Consider the following 13,856-nt stretch of genomic DNA (forward strand, 5'->3'; position numbering starts at 1 on the left):
GGGAATTGGGGCGGAGGTCTCTTTCTTCTGTAACTTCTTCCTGCTGTGTCGGGGCGTAGGCCTGCCTAGCAGAGCAGAAGTCTCTCTCTACCTGATCTAAGTTGGGGTGTTCCATATCTGAAACCAGCTTTCACTCTTGTAATAACAGCATTTTAGTTTGAAACTGTTGGCGCCTCTCAGAGATGAAATAAACAGGGGCCAAACAGACCTAAAGGATGGTCATCACTGGTCCCCAGAAACAGGAGGCAACATTTGGGGTGATTGGCTGGTGGTGAAGCAACAGAGCTGTGCTCCAGGAATCTTGTGTTTAGTCTGAAGTTACCATCCTCCACCTGGGTGGGGGCTCCAGTTCTGTAGGAGAACTCAGAAGACATTGTTATGCATATTTCTTTGAGTAGGAACCAGGACCCTGTCTCAAGGCTGTACCACCATTTGATTGTTTCTCTTCTGTTTCTGTATTTTCTCCCTTCCATGATTAGCAACCGTTTGAATCCACCCTTTGGAACTCAGGGAAGGTCAAGGAGGCTGAATGAAGCCTATATCCTACAGTACAGCAGATCTGTACTCCAGAGTCACCACCCCACAGAGTCTTGTTCAGTTTTAATTTAGGGAACAGGGCAACTATGACTGTGATAACTTCCTGTCAAAATGGGGCATAGGACTGTCTCAGCTTGGAGAGGAGACACTGAATTGGAAGTATTCCTGAGTCTTAAGTCTTAGATCTGAACCTTGTATGATTAAAATCTCAATCTTTTGGTCTGCCATTTTGTTGTAACAGACCAAATTAGTAGTAGCTGGAGGAGGGATAACTGGAATTTTAATAGACAAGTCTTTTTTTTTTTTTTTTTTTTTTAAGAAGAATAGGCCTGAAACCCAGTCTGGACCTGGCATTTTGGGGAGACTTTTAGCCAGGTGGCCAGTTGCCTAGTTTTATAAAAAGTAAGGTATAAGTTACTAGCTTTCAGCAGACATTGCTTGGAGAATGGTGGCATCCAAGCCTGACACGACTCAGAAAACTCAAGTGTCTAGCAATACAACATCTAATCTGAAATTACACCCATAGTAACACCTAGTTATTTTCCAGGGTGTCTGAACCATAGCTGAGTACTCTATTTTGGCTTTTAATTGTAAAATTTTCCTTATTAGCCAAAGCAGATGTCACCATTAATGACGTCAGTGTTTCTCTAGGTATGAGAAGATGCAAGAATTGGGACTCATAAAATCTCCTGAAAAGATCTAACTATCTGAAGGCCTGTTCTGCCAGTTTTTTTCAGAGCACTGAGTGCCTCATTCTTAATTTTTACCCTGAACTCCTTTCAGGGCCGTTGAAAGTCAGCAGTTGCAGTGGTCATGATTTAATCTCTGTAGCTGTAGATGGCAAGTGTCAATCTTCAGTTGGCAGAGCCCCTTTTTGCTCATAAACTTGACCATGATTTTGAGGGGGGCATTTCATGACCATTTTATCCAATGGTGCTGAGAATGTCCATTGTCCAGTTTGGCAAAGATTTTGTTGACAGGCCACTCAAGGTGCTGTTACTGGACTAGGCCATAAAACAGTATCCAAAATTCTCTGGACCACCTGTCTTACTAGCCTCTTGGTCCAGGAAAACATTCCCTCTTGTTGCTTTTTCTCATATCTAGAGTTACACTGTTATCATCATCGATCTCATAGGGAACTATATATTATTTTATCAGAGGCCTCAGTCACACATTTGGCAGTGTAAGAAACAGCAATTTTTAAAACAGGTGAAATACAAAGAACATAGCCAGCAGTACTAGTAAAGTCACAAGTAAGACTTAGGAGCTTCCATTAGATGTAGCCCAGTACATCCCAGGTCATCTGACTTAGTCTACTCTGTACGAATCTTTATCTTTCAGGGAAATTATACTTTGGCACCACCATCTATAAGGCACATAGCCCAGTTTTCTAGTGTTACTAGACTGATTATCCTTAGTATGATTTAATTGTTTTTAACACAGAGGAGACTTTAAACCTAAATTACCATAGCTTAGTGTTATCTATATAAATCTATCTCATAATTGTGGGAGATTTCTTTTTCTTTTGCTAAAACTTTTCTTGTTGCTCTGATTGAGCTTGAGGAATAGAAAAAGGCTCAAATTTATGGCCAGAGTCAGAATAGGCATTATTAATTGGCCCAGTTAGGGGATCTCGTCTGGTAGTATCACAGTGACCTGCATATGACTATAATTTTTTTTTTTAAGTAAATTTCCTCAGGGCCAACCAGTTAGAGTCTTGTAGTAGAGAAATTTACCAAGGTAACCCAGAACTAGATACAGGTAATTGGCCACAAACCCAACAATTGGATTGATTTTTAAAACTAGCATAGGATCAGGCCTATGATAGAAAACCATTTGATTTATATGCAAAGGTCTAAGAAGTCAAGAAAACATTATAAATGATCATATGAATCAGGTCCAGCATTTTGGACAAGCTGTCTACCTCTGATGTCGTTGTCGTCTCATCCTGGTGTACTGTAGTTTCTCTTGTTTGAGCATCATTTTAAGGTGAGATCAGGTCAGCTGTCTTCTCCATAGACCAATCCAGTGTAGGGGCCTTTGGAAGTGGGAATTAATCTAAGAGTTAATTTCCCTTCAGTTTCATTGTGCATGAGCTAGTTAAGAGTACCTGATAAAAAGTCCTTCCATCCAGGTTGGAGACAGTCCCTTAAATTATGTCTTTTTCCAGTCCTGGTTGCAGGTCATGAGGCATCCGATCTTCATCCAAAGATAGATTACTAAGGTAAGCTTCAGAAACAAACTTAGGGTGTTCTTTAAGAATTCAATTAAATTTTGCATTAATATCACAGAACAGCAAAGAACTATCCAAGAAATGAGTCTTACTACATGCAGACCTCCATGAATAAACTGGGATTTAACATTTTTTGAAATATCTTTCTCCCCAAAGTTACCCTCATTTTTATCAAATATAACCAAATTAAGGCTAGTTTGTTTGCAAAATAGGTCTGTTCTCACTAATTTTGGTCTGATGATTTATATAACCATAATTGATTATAGACTTTTTATTTTGCTGAATCACTTATAGAATCTCAAACTGAACTTTTAATATAAAACAGGGCTGGGAAACTCACACCAAAGGCTTATCACAGATTTTGCCTAACAAATCTAGGTGAACTCTTCCCTTTTTAAGGTCTCAAAAATTCCTTGAGATTTTTGTATCTGTTAGTGAGATAACCTTCTTAGCTCATTTGATAAACTTACTGGAAACCTAAGAGTTTCAAATTTCTGGAGGAGTCAGATAGAGAGAAAATATAATTGTTTTGTTTATAACATATAATTTTACCAAATTATTTTCATAATTAGTTTGAGAGGAATGTCTTCCTTACCCCCGGAAAACACAAGATTCAAACCTGTAATTTTTCAGATAGAAACCATAAAAATTATAAGCATATTTGCTGGTTCATTTAGTCTTTTGTTAACTTTTGTGAAGTCATCAGGTTTCTCATTAGAACACCAAGACATATCAAAATGTTAAGAACTCCATATAATTTCTAGGATATCTGTATTAGTAATTTTCCCATACATTATAGCATGAGTAGATTTATTGCTCATTTGATAATCTTTTTCATGTAATTTAGCCAATCAAATAAACACAGTTTAATATCTCTCTTTGGGATGTTTCAGGGGCCCTCTGAAACACCCCAAAGTTAGCTAGAGGTCAAAGGAACTTCAAAAGAATTTGATTTACGAATTTTTATCAAAAAGATCAATTAAAAGTGTTTAGAACATTGGTCAGATTTAGTTAATGTTGATGGCTGTATCATTTAGCTTGTTGATATGTCACAATGGGCGTAAATACCAAGGCTCAAGGTCTAGTGAAAGTCAGCTCCGCCATCTTGGGCCTAATTGGTTCTAACCAGTTTTCTTATGACCATGTCATTCTTAACAAAATCCATTTATCCAACTAATTGTAATCCAATTTTAGAAAATCTTGATCATGCATAACTCTTTTTAGTATTTTTTCATACTTTTTTACTGAAAGCACACTTCTTGCTTTCCTTTAGCAACCAAGAGCTAACTTTTATATTAGCATTTTATAGATTGGTGAGCATAAATACCAGTGATAATTTCTAAAACCCTTGCTTTCTTAAAACATTTTAGGATGGCATCAAACATTATTCATTTATAGTCCCAAATCTCTTTAGTTTTTCTGTAAAAGGAAATCAGTGTTTAGTAGTAAATGTTTCAAAATCTTATTTCATTTGGAAATGACCTAATTATTTAATAGACTTCCAATACTTAGTTTAGCACAACCCTTAGAAATTCAAGTTACGCCAATCTGGGGAGACTATTGTAGACAGATATTCTTAAAGAATAATTATTCTTAATAGAGTTTATATACAAACTCATACCTCATTTACATTTTTTAGAAGTTTTTTCACTCGAGGCAATTTCTTTGTTGACAAACTTGTAATAGGTATAATATTTAACTTATATTAAACCTAGGTACAATGAAAATATTCTACTTGATGTTAATTACTCTAAGACATGTCTATATTAGATAGGTCAACAAAAAACATTAATATCAGGTATTTAATACTGAATATTTCCCAGTTCACCTGAACTTGGAATTTATTGTTTAATTTAGAATTATTTGATTTGTAAGCGCTTACCTTTTTTAAGCCAATTAAATAGAGCTCATTTACAAATTAACCTAAAAAACATTACCCAGAGACAAAAACATACCAAGACATATTTAGACAGACACACTGCAAGATCTAGCTTCATTTTCTAAGTTTGGTCATGAATTAGATATTACAATATAAAATTTACTAGTTTATAAAAAACTGAAATAAATAACATTTTTAAAGGCTTTTTTCCTTTTTTTCTCAGTCTCAGGAGTTAGAGATGGTCTAGATAAGTGTTCCTGAGAGCCCTGGTCTCAAGGCACAGGGAAAGAAAATCAAGCTCTAACAAAATGGTGGCAGGTCTAAATGGTGGCCAAACAAAGCAAAATAGCCATCACAAATCACAACACAGAACAGAGTTAAAACACACACATATAAACCTGGCAGTCCTCATCAGACACTCTCTTAAATACAAGAATACAGTCTCTCAGAAAACCTTTTATAGAGACACAAAACTTCAGATGTCTTCAAAGATTTCAAAAGGAGGAAAGGAAGCCAGGTTGAAAGACGGGGGAGGAGGCGGGAAAGGGGGGCAAAAGGGGTGGCCTTACAGACGTCTCCTGCCACCTGCAGACACCCAGGCGTTACGGGACTTTTCCCTGGGCTTCCAGAAAAGGGAGGACTGGAACTCGGCCCTACCAGAAACCAGACCAGAAAATTCGAGTTCTCTGCCAAGAGGAGGTGATCAGTCTCCAATCCTCAGCTCAAGCTGAGGCCCTTCGACCAGATTCCTGCGTCCAGGACAGGGGGACTAGAAAAAAGGGAAGGATAGGAAGGGCTAAGGAGAGGAAAGAGAGAGGGAAGGGAAGGGAGGTCAATAAAGTCTCTTTGTTTCTTACCGGTCGGGGCACTCTGGCCAGTTGTCCGCGTCAGGAGGAGACCAGGGACAAAAGGGTCCCCGTCGCGGCCGCTGGGTCTGGTCCATTGGCAGGCAAGCTGGCCCCTGAGTACCCTGAGTGGTCAGGATGTCAATCACAGTGAAGAAGATGTCCCTTCGTGGTCGCCACTTGTTGCAGGAAGGGGGACCCCTTCCAGGGCCCAAAACTGGGCTCTTGTCTAACACTCGGAAATGAATTGTCCGAGGAGACACATGCTGACAAAGCAAGAGATTTTATTGGGAAAGGGTACCCGGGTGGAGAGCAGTAGGTAAGGGAACCCAGGAGAACTGCTCTGCCGCGTGGCTCGCAGTCTTGGGTTTTATGGTGATGGGATTCATTTCCGGGTGGTCTTTGGCCAATCATTCTAATTCAGAGTCTTTCCTGGTGGCGCAGGCATCGCTCAGCCAAGGTGGATGCTAGCAAGAGGGATTCTGGGAAGTGGATGGACACGCGGTGTTTCCTTTTGACCTTTCCTGAACTCTTCCGGTTGGTGGCGGCTTATTAGTTCCCTATTCCTTATCAGGATCTCCTGTCATAAAACAACTCATGCAAATAGTTACTATGGTGCCTGGCCAGGGTGGGCAGTTTCAATCAGTGTGCTTCCCCTAACAGTTTCTCATTTAAAATTGGATACTTCTACTTTTCTCCTTTGGTTTGATAGTCACACATTATTCTTAGGGTGATTGGCTTTAGCTTAAGATTCTGTCTTGGCTTACAACTCGCTTACACACACACACCCTGGGGTGGGAGTTGGGTGTAGGAGTGAGACGCGCGTGCGCGCGCACACACACACACACCGGGGTGGGAGTGGGGTATAGGAGTGAGACACGGGTACACACACACACACACACACACCGGGGTGGGAGTGGGGTATAGGAGTGAGACACGCGTACACACACACACACACACACACACACCGGGGTGGGAGTGGGGTATAGGAGTGAGACACGCGTACACACACACACACACACACACACACACACACACACACACACACACACACACCGGGGTGGGAGTGGGGTGTAGGAGTGAGACACGCGTACACACACACACACACACACACCGGGGTGGGAGTTGGGTATAGGAGTGAGACGTGTGCGCGCGCACACACACACCCCAGGGTGGGAGTGGGGTGTAGGAGTGAGAAGCCAGGGGACGAAGGAGAGCCTTCCGCAGCGGGTGCAGTGATGAGCGGGTTACTGCTGCAGGCAGCTGGCATCCGCCCTAATTAGGGGCAGTGGAGACAAGCTAAGGTTTTTACCACCCCCCCTCCTCTCCAGGCGTCAAGTCCTCAGATATTGGTCCTTTAATGGACCGGAACCTGGTGGTTCGGAGTTGATGATGAGAAAGTGAAAGAAGGAGAGAGGCTAATATTCCCTGGGTTACACAGCCAGCTCTCGTGCTCCAGGGAATCAGCCAGAAATAGAAAAAGAAATAAAAACACGGGGACCCAAGCTCTGATGGAGCATAAGTGTTTTAATCAACATGGTGTGGGCATATATACTGTTTTACAAGGTAGTTATTCTCAGCAAAGATAAAGATTAAAATTCCAGACTTACAAAACATGAGGCGATCCTTATCAAAGAGAGAGAGTTGTTAAAAGGAAGAGGGTACTAATCACCATCACCGTATTGAAAAACTAAGGAAGGAAATGCCTGGATTTCTCAGCATTCCTCAGCCCCAGAAAGGCATGCCTCTGCTCTTAATTCCTGAATATTCAGAAATTAATAAGGACCAGAGGATTCCTGACGGATCCAAAACAGCACCCAGGAAGCCTCCTGTTAAATGCTTCCTGACACTCAGCGGGTGCACTAAACCAGGGGTCTCTGAAGAGCACCCCTGTAGCTAGTACTGGAGGTGCGGGAGGGGACCCGCAGCTCTCCTGCGCCCACCTCCCTGTGGATTAGTCGAATCCAGGGCCCTCTCTCTCCTCCCCAGCGGGCTCTGTGCCCGTTCCCAGTCCCTGTGGGCTCTCTCCACACAGCCCCCCACTAAAGAATTTTGAGTTTTATGGACAGACTTTTATCCTTTGATCCTTGATTTTTTAAAAGCAAAATTGTGCTTTTCTTAATCATCCTTACTGCCCTTATCTCTGGCACTATCTGCTTAGATTTTTGTTGTTTGTTGGCTGTTTTTGTTTTGTTTACATACTTCTTCTCTGAATGTTTTTTGTTTGTTTGTTTTTTGTGACTGAGACCTTGTATACTTGGAAATACCCTATTGGACCCTCAAATTTAAATGACACTTGACTGGATATAAAATTCTATGTTTAAAGCTGACAATTTTATTAACAAAGAATGGTTTCTTAAAGTATGAGTAAATAATGTTCTATTTATAGTTGAAGTAAATATGAGAGTTAAACATAAATTTACTGTCCAGTATGCTAGAGTGATCTCTTCAGTTTCTTTCTCCTTCAACTGTGAGAGTGTCTCAGGGTGTGTCTTATCAGTCTGCCTGTCCCCTAGCCCTGAGTTTTGCATAATTGATTTATTCTTCGGTTTCAAGCCTGTTGTAGTGGAGGGAAGCATCTGCTTTTCAGCCATAGTGAACTGCCGGTTTCTCCTTCATTAATTGTTCTTTGGCTTTCTACCAAATTCCCTCAGGGGATGAACGACTCTCTTTTGGCCTCAGAGTGTCCTAGTAGCCCAGTATTTGTGTCTTGCCTCTGAGTAGTAGGAAACTCTCCCACCTGAGGGATTTGGAAGGGAGGAGTAGCAGTGAGGAATCCTCTCTGACTCCGGGACTGTTTTCTCTTGTCACCTGCTTCCGTTACCAGACTGCCTGATTCAAGAGCTAATCGTCTGTAAAAAACCCTCTTCCAGAAGATTGCTGCTTATTTTTAAAATTAAATATTATCAACCTAATATGATAGTTGATGATTAAAATATGGTCAGTGCATCTGATACAGGAATTAAGTTGAACAGAATGAAAAACTAAAACTTTCTTCCTCTCTATTATATATAAATATTTTACTCTTGGCACTGCACTGGTTCTTTTTTTTTTTTTTTTTTTTTGACATGTAGACACCATTATATTTATTTATTTATTTATTTTCACTTCTGTCTGCACTGGGTTTTTGTTGCTGCACACGGGCTTTCTCTAGTTGCGGAGAGTGGGTCTCCTCCAGTGGTGGTGCACTGGCTTCTCGTTGCTGTGGCTTCTCTTGTTGCAGAGCGCAGGCTCTCCGTACACGGGCTTTAGGAGTTGGAGCATGTGGGGTCAGTTGTTACGGCTCGTGGGCCCTAGCGCGTGCAGGCTTTAGTAGTTGCAGTACTTGGGCTTAGTTGGTCCTCGGCATGTGGCATCTTCCCAGACCAGGGGTTGAACGCCTGTTCCCTGCATTGGCTGGCGGATTCTTACACACTGTGCCACCAGGGACGTCTGGCATTGGTTCTTAAGTTGTGTTCTTTAGCATCATTGGTATTCTCCTAAAATAAAATAATACAGATTTTTTGGAAAGTAAATAAATAGAATGAGAAAATTGTGGTTTTTCTTAAATCTGCACTGAAGGAAATTAAGAAAAAAGTGACAGGTATTAACAGGAAGAATTTGGCAGCAGCCTGTTCTTCATGCCTAGTTTACTGTTCTCTCTGGCTCTTATGGTATCATTAAAACATATTAGTATTTTGTGGTATTTCACAAGGAATGTGTATAATTTTGAGGGCACCTGACACTTGCACAAATTTGAGAACCACTGTTCTTAGTAAAAATTGGTTCTTTGAAATAGAAAATAGAGTTTATATGTTAAAAAATAAGCAGTGCTACAAAGATGAGTTCAACATTTACTTACATAAAAATCATTTTGAGTACATAAAAGCTGCCCGCACCCCGCACAGGACTGCTTCATTAATGTAAATAACATTTTCATTTTGTGACCTTACAGGGGCCCAGGCTTGTGTGCTTGTATTCTCTACCACAGACAGGGAATCTTTTGAAGCTATTTCCAGTTGGAGAGAGAAAGTGGTGGCTGAAGTTGGAGACATACCAACTGCACTCGTTCAAAATAAGATCGATCTCCTGGATGACTCTTGTATAAAGAAGTAAGGTGGCTATTGTTGAGGGGGTGGCGGTAATTCTACAAAGCTAAAACCTATTTTATTTCTTTGCATAGACTTACAAAAGACAGGCTTATACTTAAAATTTTCTGTGAGCTATTGTGTGACTGGCTTGAATTTTTAAAAGTTCACACTGAATCAGAAGTAAAGAAAATTAAAGGAATACATTTTGGAGGCCCTTTTAGAGTTCTAGGTCCTTGCAACTCAATCCAGGTCTTCGTGTGAAGTCAAACCTAGATAGAGTATGAATGTTAACTCTGTATGTTCTAGATCTAGTACAAGTATGTTAATGAGTTTAAATAGGCAAGCAGTTCAGATTCACACTGTTTTGTATACTCAGTACCATTATGTTCACATGTGTGTACAGCGTTAGGCATCCAGATAATTTCTCTCTGTAAGTATTAGTTTATTGCATTATTAACATTTTGCTGACTTTGAAAATAGTTGCCTGGTTCTTACCTTACTTTTTTTTTGGTAGGTTCATTAGTTGTCTGATGCTGTGTAACAAATTAGCCCAAAACTTAGTGGTTTAAGACAACAAATGTTACTTCATAGCTTTTGTGGGTCAGGAATTTGGGAGTGGCTTAGTTGGGTGGCTTCCTTTTGGGCGTTTCATGAGGTTGCTGTCAAGATGCTGTGGGGCCTTGTGGTCACTGGAAGGGTTGACTGGGGCGGGGGGTCTGCTGTCAGGCTGGCGCCCTTCCTTGGCTGCAGGCAGGAGGCCCCTGTCTTGAGCGGGGAGTGTGCTTATGGCGTGGCAGCCTCTGTCCCCGGCATGTGATCCCAGAGAGGGAAAGGCAAGAAAGCCACAGTGCCCCTTAGGGCGCTTATTAGGAAATCTGAGTCACACACTGGTGTGTCACTGATGACACAGACCAGCGTGATTACAGGGAGGGCAGTGTGGGCAGAGAAGTCACTGGGAACCCTTTTAGCGAATCAGCGGCTGTAATGAAATTAGAATTAGGGGTCCCTCTTGGAGACGCTTCAGCATACTGGCTTTGGCTTAGGCAGCAAAGTAGTTTTGTAGCCAATAGGGGTAAAATAAGTAATGCAGTTAAGAATCTTGGAGTGTAATTAAATTCAAGTGTTTTTAAAAATGGAACAGAGAAAATTAAAGTATTAGATAAAGAAAAGGGATATTTAGCTATTCTAAGGCTAGAATTAGTGACTTTATGGAAAAGTGTATTTTACAATTACAGTGAGATGGCTGGTGTTTACCCCCCAAGAGCAATGACAACTGAAAATCCTCCTCAGGCACTGACCTCCCCTCAGGCACTGACCCCCACCCAGGCACTGACACCCCCCCCTCCCCCGCCCCAGGCACAGACCCCCCCCCTCAGGCACTCACCCCCTGCCTCGGGCACTGACCCCCACCCTGGGCACTGACCTCCACCCTGGGCACTCACCCCCCCTCCCCAAGGGCAGTCAACCCCCCCCCCCAGGCACTCACCCCCCGAGGCACTCACCCCCCCCCCCCAGGCACTCACACCCCCCTCAGACATTCACCCCCCCCCCCCCCCCCCCCCCCCCGCCAAGGGCAGTCAATCCCCCCCCCCAGGGACTCACCCCCCCCCCCCGCCCCCCCCCCGCCTCAGGCACTGATCCCCGCCCTGGGCACTCACCCCCCCCAGGCACTCATCCCCCACCCTGGGCACTCACCCACCTCGGGCACTCACCCCCCCGCCAGGCACTGACCCCCTCCCCAGCTGTATGCAGTAAACGTAATAAAACAAGCACTCAGAACGTACATTTACATGCATTTTTTTTTAAACTTGATGTGTAGCGAGGAAGCCGAGGCACTGGCAAAAAAGTTGAAGTTGAGATTCTACAGGACTTCAGTGAAGGAGGATCTGAACGTCAGTGAAGGTAACGTGCCTTCTTAGCATTAATAGCAAGACGTTTGTTTTTCTTCTCATGCCTTTTCTCTGTGTTGTTTGGAAATCATGTTTGTGTTTTAATGTTTTTATTGAGATTTGCTTGCACCGGCCTTTGTTGCCGTGCAGGCTCTTTCTCCAGCTGTGAGGAGTCGGGCTGCCCTCTGGCCGCGTTGCATGGGATTCTCACTGTGGAGGCTTCCCTCGTCACGGAGCACTCTTGGGCGCGGGCTCCGCAGTTGTGACCACAGGCTTCGATGCTCTGTGGTACATGGAATCTTTCCCAGCCAGGAATCCAGCTGTGTCCCCTGCATTGGCAGGCGGATTCTTACCCACTGTGCCACCAGAGAAGTTCTAGAAGTCTCATTTGTAATGAGGATGGGGTTTCTCATTGTTACATGTTGTCACGTAGTGTGAAGGCTTGATGCTGCTCCTTACTTACTTACTAATGTCTTTGAATAGCTCTTACTCTACAGCAGAACTCCAGTGGGCTTTTGTTCTGTTTTTTATCTTTAAAAATACAGCTGACTGTGTGTGTGTATGTGTGTGTGTGTGTGTGTGTGTGTACGTGTGTTTTTCAAGCGTACCTTCTGAAGTTGCTGCATTGCCCTGAAACACAGCAGTGGACACCCGCTAGGTAGTCACGGCAACCTTAACTCGTATTTCTTACTTTCTGGGATTGGAGAAGGAGGATGGTTATTAATCTCATTCTGGAATTGCTATTATTTTGTTAGACTGCAGCTTGATTGTTGCTTCAGTGTTCTAAGTAATACTTCTCACCTAAAGAAAGAGGCATCTTTTTAAGACTGAGTCAGATTAGTATGGCTGAATATTAATCACTATTCAGGTATACTTAAAACTAAAGAGCAAGTGACTACAGTGTTATTTTATTTCTTTACTAATAAAATGCCACTGTGTATTTCTTGGTGTTACCATTGTAATTAGGTATTACTCAGATAATTTTTAGAAGTTGGATTTTTTCAACTCATTTGTATACTTCTAATTTTAAATTTGGAAATTTGAAATTTGAAATTTGTTTTGTAAATATAATAAGTGATGTAAAATAACAGGTTTTATGTGCATAGATTATACTGACCTGGCAAGGTTTCTGGTTTTGTTTTCATTCCAGTTTTTAAATATTTGGCTGAAAAATATCTTCAAAAGCTTAAACAGCAAGTAACTGAGAATCCAGAATCAATGCATTCAAGTAGTAACAAAATTGGTAAGTACCCAGAAAGTTTTAGCCCCATATTTACCTGGCAGATTTATTTTCCATTCATAATCATATTTATTTTTAAAAAAAAGATACAGTATGCTCAATTCTGTAAAGAAATGTGAGATTATTAGGAGTATCAGCTCTCTTATTAAAGGTATGTTGAATTAGAAGCCTTTTTCCCTGAGGAGTTTTCTAAAGGTCTCTCCTGTTTGACTTGACAGTCGCCCTGTCTCCGCACCTTCTCCCTTTCCTGCCGCCTCACTCAGTACCCAGCCTGGTTTTAGCATGCGATGCCAGCAGGGTGTCGTGCTCGCCGGGGAGCAGGGACCACCTGCCCGTGTCTGACTTGGACGGTGATTTCTGGGAGGACAGGCACCAGTCCTGTCCTAAGGACCCCTGCCTGCACCCCACCCTCACTACACATTCACACACGGCATTTTCTTGACCTGTTTTAACTTCTCTTACTTCCCCATCTTTATTGCCTGTGCTCCTACTGTCAGACCCCGCACATGCTCTGGCCCATGCCAGGGCCGCGGTGACAAGCTGCTGTGTGTCTGGTCTCCAGGCCACCCTGTCTCCTCCCGTCTGCTGAGTCTGGAGCAGAGGGTTCTCCCCTCTGCTCCGTCCTGGTTGTGAGCACGTTCAGTGCAGGCCTGCCGCATCCCACCGCTTGAGGACCGCTTGGTCGATCCTTCCCACGCAGCTCGTGCCCCCTTACATCACGTACCTTGTTTACTGTTCCACTGAAGGCCTGCTGTTTCTTGAGTCTTCTCTTTGGCTCATGTTGGCTCTTCCGTCAAGAATGGCCTCCCCTTCCCTCTTCTGTCTGGAACTGTGCATCCTTCGAGGTCTCTGTCCAAAGCTCTTGACTCTGGCTGGAGCACAGCCTTCACTTCTCTTAAACGTGTCCAGGGTCCAGTCCCTCCTTCCTGTCGTTCGTCCTTTCTCACTAGTTAGATGTGGTTGACCCTTCTGTTGAGCTGTCTGTGGGACCTCACGTCTCTTTCATGACGCCGAGCGTGTGTCCTGCAGCGTCGCTGCATCCTCCGCGTGTAAGCCTCTTGGGCAGGAACAGTCTTGGCTGTCATTGTGTCGCCCAAAGTGTCTCAGGCAGAGTCTTGTGCATCACGGATGGTAAATAGCTCATGGATTGGAGATTACATTTT

At 42.9% G+C, this 13,856-nt stretch overlaps 1 protein-coding gene across 3 annotated transcripts in view; it reads left to right on the forward strand.

Moving 5' to 3' along the window:
- The window catches only part of RAB23 (RAB23, member RAS oncogene family), a 34,408-nt gene that overhangs the window by 16,682 nt on the left and 3,870 nt on the right, over window positions 1–13,856 (forward strand). For all 3 annotated transcript variants that reach the window (XR_009693533.1, XM_061146338.1, XM_061146337.1), the window contains exons 4-6: window positions 9,429–9,585; window positions 11,384–11,466; window positions 12,604–12,696. Coding sequence is in view for 2 of the 3 variants with exons in the window: in XM_061146338.1 (XP_061002321.1) it covers window positions 9,429–9,585; window positions 11,384–11,466; window positions 12,604–12,696 (333 nt within the window). In the remaining variant the exon portion in view is untranslated. The remainder of the gene's footprint in view (window positions 1–9,428; window positions 9,586–11,383; window positions 11,467–12,603; window positions 12,697–13,856) is intronic.

This window comes from Dama dama, chromosome 7, assembly GCF_033118175.1.
Source record: "Dama dama isolate Ldn47 chromosome 7, ASM3311817v1, whole genome shotgun sequence".
In the NCBI taxonomy this organism is placed as follows: Eukaryota; Metazoa; Chordata; class Mammalia; order Artiodactyla; family Cervidae; genus Dama; species Dama dama.